At 28.9% G+C, this 12,638-nt stretch overlaps 1 protein-coding gene across 1 annotated transcript in view; it reads left to right on the top strand.

Annotated features, from left to right (window-relative positions):
* LOC113371212 overlaps positions 1-12,638 on the top strand; it is a 516,707-nt gene that overhangs the window by 478,800 nt on the left and 25,269 nt on the right. Inside the window, exon 6 of the mRNA XM_026611852.1 lies at positions 10,905-11,052. Within this exon, the coding sequence (XP_026467637.1) occupies positions 10,905-11,052 (148 nt within the window). The remainder of the gene's footprint in view (positions 1-10,904; positions 11,053-12,638) is intronic.

The raw sequence follows: 12,638 nt of genomic DNA on the forward strand, positions 1-12,638 counted from the left end.
AAACAGTATTTTATAATATAATTTGATTTGTTTGATAATTATTTCATTTATTATTTCAATAATTGGAATCATTCATCAATGAATTCAGTTTCAATAAGTTGCTCGATTGTTTTCTTCGAGAAAATGTCCTAGAGTCTCATCTCTATTTTTTGTACATAAATTATTATAACTGAGTTTTAAATATTATTTTGTCTGATAAATATGATTACAATGTTAAATATAGAATACAAGTAAGGTACAGCGGGAAACAAAGGACCAATTTGATTTTGAGCAATAGTATTGTGAAAACTAAATCAATTATATCACAACAAATAGCACATATCAATCAAACTCTCAGCTAATTCATCATAGTGTAAATGTGTTTGTTTTTTTGGTTTTCTGTTTTTTTTTTAATTTGCGAAACGGTCCTTTTTACCCTATAAGATGGTCAGAGGGCAAACAGTTCAGGTCAAGCAGGTCTTATTTATAATTTTAATGAGATTGAACCAATGAAAATATAAATTTCATGGGTGCTTTTTTACTGTATATAATCTTGATCAGAGTTGAAATAAATATTTATTCAATTTATCTTTCCGAAAATTGCTTTTTTTAACCTGATTTACTTTTTATTTACTATTGCCATGGTAAAGGTACAGTTTATTTTTTTTTACCTCATCCACGTGAAAGCTTTTATACAAGTTATATAAAATTCTTTTGGAACTAATTTAAAATTAACTTGAAAATTATATTGAAATCTCGTAAACTAAACAACTGACCGAAAAAACTAGGAACTATAGAAAATACTTTTTATATGGATTTTCAAAATTAAACGGACATAGCCCTTTGTCTCTCGATAACGAAATCATAAGAACCAAGATGATGGCTGGTTATACATGTTTTTCTCTCGACTTTCAAATATTGTTTTTGAAAAATTCTTAATTTTACTTGTTGTTTAGATACCTGTGGCGGACCATTAAGCCCTACTATACTCTAAAACTTGCGATTTATCTTAAATTTTGATTCGAACATATGATATATTATTTACTAGAGCAAATAATGTAGCAGAAAATTGATATTAGCCATAAGATTGAATATTAAACATTTACTAGCTCTAAAATTTGCTCTATAAAAATAGTATGGTATCAAATCATGCATTTTTTAAAATATTAATATTGTTATGTTAGGTTTTAAGATTGTTTTTACATTTGTTTTCTAAAACGTTATTAATATTAAAATAAATTTAGGAAATTGCTAATAGTGTAAAGTATTCAATTGCCAATAAATAGTTAATTATGTTCTCCTCTATATGCTGAGGTTACCTAATAATTTCGCCGGTTTGCCCAAAGGCGCTTGATGAACTATTTCCTGGCCAAGATGTGTTTTCTCTTGTATGAAACGGTGTTCAAATAGAGTAATCCGAATTAATTCACAACACGGAGAAGTTCTGGAATCAAGGGGACTTGTTGGCCTTCCGGTGGTTATGAATTGTTTTTGGGCGTTTTGGCCACAGGTATAATAATAAGAACATTTGAATTTGAAATCATTTTCAGTAAACATATGTCACCTAGTATTGATTTTTCGGTATTTTGACAAAATTAATTCGGCAATTTAAATGTAAATATTTTTTACCTTATCAATAACCCTTTTTACTTAATTTCCTCCTTTTATCAATATTACTTTGATCTAATTAAATGCAGTATATTAGTTAAATTAATGTCTAATTTTAAAGTGTCATTTGTTACAAAGAAGCGTTTTGAAAAATATTTAAGACCTAAAGATCTCCTTGATTTGATCACTTGCGAAAGATTGTGTTGAACTAATGTCAATAAAAATATATGTCAAAACAATATAAATATAATGTAAATCAATTTATGTAAACTCAAGAACTAAGTAACTTGATTTAATGTAATCTAAGATTTTGTAGAAAGTTGCTAAAATGAGTGTTTATTTTCATTTGAGGACTTGGTGGAGAAAGACTTAATATTGAAACGTTAATATTTAAGTTTGAAAATATAGAATTAACATTATTGGATAATTCTAGCTCCATCTTCTGGACAAGACTAATTTTGTTTTCTAGTTTTTAGTTTTATTCTCTATAGACTAATTTTCATAACAGTAGTTTTTATTCCAACATCAAATCTAATTTGTTTTTATTCTAAGTACTATTAATAAGATGTCTAAGAGCTTCTTCGCGTGCATATTGCAAAAACTAATAAAACGAATTCTTTTGGCTTAATATCATAATAACGAGCACGCAAGCCGTCTTCTAGACGGAAAAGTTTTAATGAAATTATTCCTCATCACCTATAACTATCTTATTCTCCATTGAGTTATAAATTGGGGTTAGTACACGCAACTTAATGTTCAACAAGCAAATCCAGGTATTATTAACTTTTCAGAGGATAAATATGTTTTCTCCAAAAATTCCTATTGTTTTAATGTTTCAAGTCGTTTTGAATCATTTGAGATAAAAATGGGAAAAAGTATGTATGACGATTTTTGTTCTTTCGTCGAAGTTTTCTCAAAAGCTGCTAAACCGCTATTTCAAAAATTCAAGTCATTCATTGAATCTCGCTTACACCGGTCCTTGTTTAACTTAGTTCAATGATCAGCAAACAGTTTTTTTAATTTTCGGCAGAAAGGTTCAAAAATTTTCATTTGGGCAGAATCTTGAACCAATTTTAAAAATTGGAAAGCTGTTTCAAAGATAGCGTTAAGAAATCGTTAATATTTGGTAGAGATCGATCGGACTGTTTCTTCACAATTAATGGAGACTTGTAAATGCACAGTAGCAGAAGGTACCCAAATTTTAAGGTCTTGCAAAGAATGTAATTATTTAAGTTCAGAGTGAAGAACGTGTCAAAATATCAAAATACTATCGTTACATTTTAAAATGTTATTAAATCTCAATTTGCGATTATGTCGATTATTTACCCATATCGGGGCATGTTTTCTCATTTATTACTTACTTGCATAAAAGGAAAGTAAATTTGTAGACGGCCTATTGTATTTGTTTTAACCTTTACGGCCAGTTTTATATTCTAAGATATAGGGTAGAGCGGGGTTTAAGGATCCGCTACCTATATCTCAAAAATCAGTTAGAATTTTTTTTAACAATATTTGCAATATTAAAAGTAGATGAAAAAACCATCAATCATCTTGATTTTTACGACAGAAAATCCATAACAAAAGTATTTTGCTTCGTTGTTAGTTTTAGGTTAAAACAAGCTATTTTACAAGAGATTAATTAAATAAATAGCTATTTTAACGCTGCTGAAGAATTTTTCTGACAGAATATTAGATCAAGGTTATTTACAGTGTTATTCCTGTAAAAATGCATCCATGAAATTTAGATCTTGCATTGGTTGAATATCGCAGTTATTATAATTAAATGTAAAATCCTCAAAAATTAAAATAAGACTTTGGACCTCTTTGCACCCTTGCTATCCAAATTTACACCACCTATGGGGTAAAAATGATCAGTTTGCAAATTCTCGAAAAACCGCAGAAGTGAAAAAATTGTTGTTTGATATGTGTCAATTGTTGTCATATAATTGGTTTGGTTCTCACGATATATTTGCTCAAAGTCCTATTGTACCTTTGTGTCCGGACTACGTTATTAAAGATAAAACTGTATTTTAATGAAACACTATTTTTATGTTAAAAATATCTTCTAAGAAGTAAGCGCTAATTTATCGTTTGGCTTAGTATTTGATATGTTTAGTTGCTGGCTAGCGCTCCAATATAAAAGTACAAAATTATTTTAAATCTGATATTGATCTACTAATACTTGTGCTTAATATAAAAGTTTAGTGCTAGTGGTATAAATCCATGCTAGTGTATTAGTATTCTATTGTTCCGGAAATCCTCAGACCTTGTTATCAGATATAATAAGAAAAATATATTTACCTTCAATTAAATCAATTGCCGATTATTACCTAAATACATATCGGGCCGCCTAATTTGCTGTCCAATTATCATCTATCCCCCGCCTTCCCCTAAGTGTTCGACTCGTAATTAACTAATGAAGAGTATCTCCAATGAAGCGAATTTCTATAAATAGCGAACAAATACTGAAACAACAGGCGCCGCCGGCTGCTTATAATGAAGCCGAGTGAATAAATATCATTTTATGAATATTCATGTTTTTTAAGCCCGAAATGTTTAAAATTAGCATTAACCGCGGAACACAAATTGCATCAAAAATCAAATATCATATCCACGCTTGATTTATATTCAAATCAACATTATTCTAAATTGTAAATCGCTTCCAGTCAAAACTTTATGTTGAATACAATTCGTATTTCTATTTGAATAAAATTTGCATAGGTGTATTTTAATACTAGAAATTGTGTGTTTTATTTATTCAAAAGATTAAAGTAACATGTTATTCGACTGAATGCTGATTTTTGCAACATATAAGTTCATCCCTCTACTATCACTAAATTTTTTTATAGAAACCGATGAAAGGCTAAGATTTGCATTCAATTTTTGCATGTACGATATTAATAATGTGTATTCAATAATTGTATTTAAATAGTTTTAACTAAATTAAAAAAAAAAAGAAATAGGATGACCAGGGAGCGCCATTTCCAATATCTTATTTTTAATTTTGAAGAGATTCTACAAAATAATATCATGGGCACATTTTTTGCAAAGATAGCACTGTGTATATCCTTGATCTGGTATTTTGTTACAAATATTGATCATCAGAGTTAAAACTAGTGGGGCGCATGCCATCGTGCCTTAAAGCAAATTCCAGTACCAAATTTTTTTTTTTAAAAAAACGATTTAATATGATAAATCATCTTTGAACATCTTTGAAAAAAATTTGCTTTGAAAAAATTAGATTTTTGAGAAACTATAAATTTTTGACAAAAATTTACTTTTTTAGAAAAAAAAATGTTTTCTTTATTTTAAAATATTTTGGAAATTTTGAACTTTTTTTCAAAGCAATCGTACTGCTTTAACTCCATAGAGATAAAATAACAAAGCGCGTAAGCGCCGCGTCGCCGTCTAACTGATAAACATTGATACGGAACCCATAAGAATGTGAACAAAATTTATATTTATATTTAAAATCTCTATAAAATATCTGATAATTTGATGTGCATATGTATAATGATTATTTTTGACCACCAAATGGCTTTTTTTTTACTTTTTTCACTGGATCTCCGAAACCGCTAGACCTGCCTCCATGAAAATTTAAACAGTTTATTATCTTGTCAATATAAGTAGAACCACTAAGATGATACTTTTGATAGTCAATTAATAACAGATGGAAAATATTCCTAGATCAAAACAGTGAAAAACTGAAGATTTTAAATTTAAACTGCATTTTCATATAATAATGTTTCTATTTTATTATTGAGTAATGAACATCAATATGAAAATACAAATAATTTCTAGGAATTAAAGTATAATGCAGATCAGAGTTGCTAAGATCAGTTAATTTTTATGAGGTAGCAATTGATAGAAAAACATATTCAAAAAGTGTTAGCTTTTTCTTGTTGTAATATCTAGAAATAAAAATGATGTTAAAATAGTCTTCAGTTATGTTTGAGCAAAATTATATAATGCACTCATTGTTAAATGCTCAATATTCAATCATTGAATTCTCATTAAACCCTTTATTAAAAGAGAATTCATTATCATTGTGTGCTCTCGATTTTATGATGACTAACGGCCTCACACTTGAAAATCGATTAAAACTTCCAATCAGTTTTAAAATCATTACTCGTAAGTTTTTTCATCTAAGTTTTAAAATAGAATCTCGTTCAATAATTAATTGAAAATCTGAAATGGAAACGATAATCACTTATGTAACGGAAAATATATGTTACCTTGGAAAGCATTAATTTGATACACAGGAACTAAAGTAAGAATTGAAAATATAATTATAAATTCTAGTTTATTATATTGATGTAGTTTTTTATGAGGTTGGTTTTTGTTACCATAATTGTATTAAGATTGTAAAAATATATGTAAATATAGTTCAGTAAGTATATTTAAATATATGTCACGAACAATTATGACTTGAACTTGAAGAATTATGAATTGAACTCCCGTAAAATACAGATGGTATGAAATTTTTATTTTAAAAATTTTGAAATTAAAAATATTTACAATTTCTGTACAAATACTTAGAGTGAAGAAAAAAAAATCAAGTTCCCAATTTAGTCTTCTCTGGGATTCCATCGCGGACGCCTTTAGGGCTACGCTTTGACTCCAACTATTTAGACCGCTCGGCCAACTTCGCATTACTTTCTTCCAAAAAATTTTCGTAAAGATTGTCATGACACCTGTTGGCAATTTTTTTTTATTGCAATCAGTAGTTGTAGCGTCATCGCCACAGTAACACCTTTGCCTTCGGAAACAACGCACAACAAATTTTTCGCGCGCTTTTGTCGCGTGGCGTCATTATGTAGATTTAGTGTGTGTGTAAAAAGTGTTAAGTGCCGGCAAACGATTTCTTTATAATAAATATTAGTTTAACATGTAGTGTTTAAGTGAGTACATGTAAAAACAATTGAGTTGTTCAGTGTGTTTGGGCGAGTGCAAAAATGAACCGAGTAAAGGTAACACATTCTTTTGATGCCACAACTACTAATTTATATTAACTGAAATATAATAATCTTCGATTTATGAAATTTTTTTTTTAAAAAATTTTTTTTTTTTATTGGCCTCCGCTTTACAGCATTTTTAGCCACATACATTATTCATTTTATTCTTCATCATATTCTATACAATTCTTACATATATATTTCTTATACATTCATCATATATATACTATCTCTTCTTAAATCCTAATCTTCTATCCAATTTTCATTCTTCTTCTTGTTTCTCAATATGTTCTTCTCATCTTCTAAACTTCTTCTTTTTCCTATTTACTTCTATTTTTTCTTGTATTCTACAAATTAACAATTATTTGGAAGCGCCAGGAGTCGAACCATCGATCTCCGGCATGTGAGTCGGACATGCTACCTCTGAGCTACGTCCGCCACATTTATGAAATTTAATTTACGTAATTCTAAAATTACTCGAAATTTGAAATTTAGTTGACTTTAAGCATTTCTGTGATATTAACAATATGTACTTACGTCATCAAACTTAAAACAAATCAATGCCACAAATGTTTAAAATATTAAACATCGTCTGTTACGATTTTTAATTAGTCATTTGTTAAAGATAATAAAAGATAATGAGAGTGTATAATATTAATTATATTTTTTCTATTGAATCCAATTAAAATAATTATTTACAACAGCTTGAACAGATCGAAAATATAATTTACTCAAATTGCACTATTTCAAATTACTTGTACTAAAGTCGAATTTCAAAGTCTTTTTATTAACCTACCGAAGAAGAAGTTTATGTTTTTTTTATGAAGTATTCTGCCATCTTTAGGACTGCCATTCAATGAAACAAAAAATAGAGCATTGTATTTATGTGCTTGTGTTTCCAACCTGTGGGGCGCGCCCAATTAAGAGGGCGCGTACGGCACATTCCAAAATACCATTGGAAAATAAACCATAGGTTGGACATTCTGAATTAATACAAAAAAATAAGCAAAAAATATAGTTTTATGCAAATTTTCGCATAATTAATTTGGTCTGATAACATCAATTGATTATCTATGAAATAAAATTGTTGGAAAAAACAAGGGAGATGCGACAAATTTTATATTAGAACAGGGGGGATCGGTGCAGAAAAGGTTGGAAACCACTGGGTTAACCCCTTAACTTACAATGGCGTGCATAGCCCGCGTGCGATGGCTATGGCAAACGTAAATATTACGGACATAGCCCACGTACGATAATCGAGCCTGAAACAAATATTACGCATTACGGGCATCGTCCGGTAAGGTAACGCAAGTGTTACAAAATATTTATTTATACAAAACTATAGAATACAAAAGTATTTTTATTTTTGTTACTGTACACTGAGAAAGTAGTCATGAACGCTGCGTCAGCTTCTACAACTTGGCCTAACATTCTAATCGTAATTAATGTAAATCGTAAGTTAAGAGGTTAAATAAAGCTAATCATATTATATATCATAATCCTAATATATGGTGTATTAGGATTATGATATATATTATGATCAGCTTTATTTAACCTCTTAACTTACGATTTAGATTAATTACGATTAGAATAAATATATATATATATATATATATATATATATATAATTAAATTCCCTAAGTGTAAGTTATTGCAATCGTCCAAAAATCAAAATTGAAAATTTTTGCATATTTTAGAGGTTTCTGAACATTTTGGCACACATTAGAAAAATTGTTTTCGTATATACGTATGTATGTCTAGAAACAATTTTTCATAAAAGATTTCGGGTGTATACGGAACAACCGATTTAAATAAATATAAAAACAAAGATTCATATTCTAAAGCCTAAATATATTTTAAATAATTTTAACTTTGGAATTCAGTTTATATAATTTTTATAAATATTAGATAATATCCTTCATTCAAAATCTCATTATGTTTTGTTTATTTACTTTTTTGTAATACATATAAACGTCGTGGTTTAATTCATAAGCTCTTATATTTTGTCTATAAAATAAGAATAATGGAAGCCACCGGATTTATAATAATCTATTTGAAAACATTTATTATTCTTTGAATATTACATTGCGGTACGGGGGGTTTTAGCAATTTTCTTTAAGGCACGATGCCATACACTACTAGCGTATGGAGTGATAAACCCGTGATGAAATAAAATGGGGCTATATATATTTTTAATTACGCGTTATAAAAAATATTGGTTAGAAATTAAAAACATAAAACAGTGTTGGCCATCTCGCGCAACACTTGTACGGGAATATACTTAATATTTTTGATCTTATGTAAAATTTTGGAATGCATGAAAAATGATAATAAAACAAATATTTAGTGTTGACCAACCCTAAAAATGGGTTTGTAATAAAAGCCATAACGGCATTACTGCCGTTCTAAATTAATACTTATCATGAATTGTTTACAACAAGCATTATACTATCAATCAATGATAAATTTTGATAAGATTTGCTTAATAATTCTTCTCAATTTTAAATTGGTCTTCCAAGTTCGTATTACAGAACAGTTTAGAACAATACTAAAATAGAATTATGGTATTCAATTAAAACGAATATTTTTTATTTCTAAAAATAAATACATACATTATATAAAAAATAGTAATACTCAATTTTTAACTTCCCGAAGGAGAAGTTTATGTTTTCATCAAAAAATCCGATTCGCTAATTTTATGTTTTCTCGACGTTTCAAGCCATTCTGAATCGAATGAGACCAAATTTGGAAAAAGTATGTGTGTGTGTGTGAACAGATTTTTTGCCGTAAATCGACGTTTTCTAAAAAATGGCTAGACCGATTTTAAAAACTTAAAAGCCATTCGATGTATCTCGATGAGGACTAGCGTTTATCAATTTTGCGCGACGATCAGCCAAGCCGTTTCTTTGTAAATAGCAGAAAAGTGAAAAATTTTTCGTCTACGTTTTAGCCCGCAATTCCTAATCGATTTTGAAAATTCAAAAACTGTTCGAAAGATATTGATTGGGAATCGTGCTGATTAGTTTTTGGTAGAGATCGGCCGGGCCGTTTTCTTGTAATAAAGTGTTAAAAATATTTTTTTCGATGATTTTTATTATTATTTTTTCGATGGTAGATACCACAGTCTTCTAGATCATACTAAAATATTACGGCCCTACGACAACTGGTTTAGCTTTAAAAATTCGTCAAAGTTTGCAAAAATTAGTATGGTCTTTTTGGCATTTGTCAAAATTAGAACTTTCATCGACGTTTGCTCAAAAACGCCTGCACCGATTTCAGAAATTCAAAAACCATTTGACGTGTCTCAATGAGGAACTATCGCTTGTCACTTTTGTGTGACGATCGGCCGAGCCGTTTCTTTGAAATTTGGAAAAAAGTGTTAAACTTTTCGTCAACATTTAAGCTCATTCTACCGAATCGATTTTAAAAAACCAAAATCTGGTTGAAAGATATTAGTTGGGAATAATACTGATTAGTTTTAGGTGAAAATCTACGCAGCCGTTTTCTTGTAATTAACTCTTGAAAAAAAATTAAGCCAATTTTTATGGAACTTTTTTTAGCGATATATACCATGATCTTATAGAACTTACTAAATTATTACGGCTTTACGGCAAGTAGTTTAATTTTAAAAATTCATCACAGTTTGAGAAAATGAGTAGTTCTTTTGACATTTGCTAAAATTAAAATTAGACTATTTATTTGGTATAATGATAGAGTACTTGGTCTTGAACATAATAAACCATTAAAGTCCTGGAAACTGGTTCAATAATAAAAATTATTGATTTTTGAAAATTTGCTTTTAGAAAATACTTCGAGTCAAAGTGTTCGTTCGTTTTCAATTATGTGTAATAAAATCACTCGGAATACTTTTAATCACTCATAAATTAATTTATTTTTTATTGATTAAGTCAATTATTTAAACATATCGGGAAGTTCATGTAACTTGCCTCAAGACTAAACACCAAACCAACTAGTTTTATTTTTTTTTATATGAAAAGCGATCAGAACTTGTGGGTTCTATGAGCTGCGGTGATGAATTTCCCACAAACTATTTATCTCGATGTGATGAATTTTATTATTACAATTATTGTAATATTGATAACCTTCTATTGATGTAACAATGCCGTATCAGGGCTATCTATATTCTCAAAATATAATACGTAATTTATGAATTATATAATATAACATATCATTTCAGATATAGTTTTTAGAGTGGGTATTCATTTTTAAAACGTAGTTCATAAATCAATCTATTTTGTTATACGAAATACCTGTACTTGATTTCAATTTTCATTTTATTTGAATTTTAACTCAAAATTTAATTTATACACACAATAATTAATTGTATGTCTTTTCCTCCAGGACGAGTCGGCCTGATATACAACGGCGTCCCGGACTGGTTGTACAGCACTCGAGGCCTACGAGACTGGGGCAGGTCTATGGTATTTTCACCAGACGGCAGCAGTTTAGCCTATCTCACGTACAATGACACAAAAGTCGGAGAGTACAGGTACATGTGATACGAATTTAATGTTAAAAAAGGTCTCTAAAGCACCCTCTCTCAATGCACAGCATCAAAAATAAAACTTAGGTAAAAACTCCCTAGATAAAATTGAACCATTGCGATTTGTCTGCATTAAATGTGGATTTAGAGAGACGAGGGTTCGTTGATGTTCAAATATCTCACGACTGGTGGTTTTATAAATAATCTGTTTCTAAAGGATTTTTTATTAGTCTGGATCCCATGAGAGAACTTAATCTGGCGTCGATCTATGTAAATTTTGACTGACACGTGAAATGTTTCACAACTCCGTCTGGTGGTATTTCTGATACAAATGAAAAATATTGAATTTTGATTTTGAAAACAATAATATTGAAAGCGAAGTGTACACGGGGTTTGGTTGAGTCAGTTTTTTGTATATTAATAATTTTATTAATTTACCAGTTATCTGACAAAAAGTAAATTGAATGGTAATTTGTACATTTAAGTGAAAATGCTGAATACTATCTTATCTATAAGAAAAGGGCGATCGTGACAACCGCCTACACTTCCAGAATAGTTGTGAAAATTATAAATATAGATTAAAAAACAATAGCTATAAAACAATAGGCACATATATACATAGTAACACATTCTCCCAATTTTCATGATTGAATCAGGAACAAAATTAATTGTAAGCTAACGCAAACTGCAGTTTTTTATAGTAACATTATGTAAAAATGTTATATTTTTCATCAATTTTAATCATCCTGTAATCTGAATATAATATAATCATTCCATCGTCATTCTTTATTACATATTATTTTTGTAACATTCGAAATAATTGAACATTAAAAAATAATATTTTAAACTTATTGAAACTACACATTTTCCAACCAATATTTTACCTATATTTTTCTTGTTTACTCTGAGAATGTTTTTATATTATTTCTGTGGCATAATATCAGATTTCTCATGTCTATCTTTAACGTGGTTGTTGTGTCTACTTTCGGAATTCTGGTAACTTTCTGAACTCTGATAACCTTCTAAAAATAGTAATGAAAAGTATTACTGAATGAAATATATTTGCTCACGTAATAGTCAATACTAAAATATCATATTTCATATCTCAATAATTTTATATTTAGTCACATATTTTTTCTCTGAGCATTCAAGCTATTAATTATTTTCTTTTCTAAATTTCTTGCTTTTGCTAAAAATTAATCAATGCAATTTTTAAAACTAGGTAATTTTTTATGCATTCCTGCTTATTTAAAAGAAAGGTGTTTGCCGTTCCTCTCGCAACATAATCCAGTTGTCTCCCCATCAAGTTTCATCAAATAGCTTGAAATGTGTTAAGCCGTTTTTAAGTTGTTGACGAAAACAGAATTTTGACTCATTACATTTTATGAAACTTTGATAATTTTTTTTAAGTTAAAGCCGTTTAAAGCCGAATTTATAGCCAATCGTCGCGTAAAACTAATCAACGTTAGTTATTATCGAGTTACATCGAATGACTTTTAAATTTTTGAAATCGATTGACGAAAGATCAATAATCTGCTCACATTCAAATTCACAGATATATACACACATACACGTAAACATACTTTTTCCAA

This window comes from Ctenocephalides felis, unplaced genomic scaffold (genome assembly GCF_003426905.1).
Source record: "Ctenocephalides felis isolate EL2017-DRISC unplaced genomic scaffold, ASM342690v1 CF-g0.4_SCAFFOLD_01492, whole genome shotgun sequence".
In the NCBI taxonomy this organism is placed as follows: Eukaryota; Metazoa; Arthropoda; class Insecta; order Siphonaptera; family Pulicidae; genus Ctenocephalides; species Ctenocephalides felis.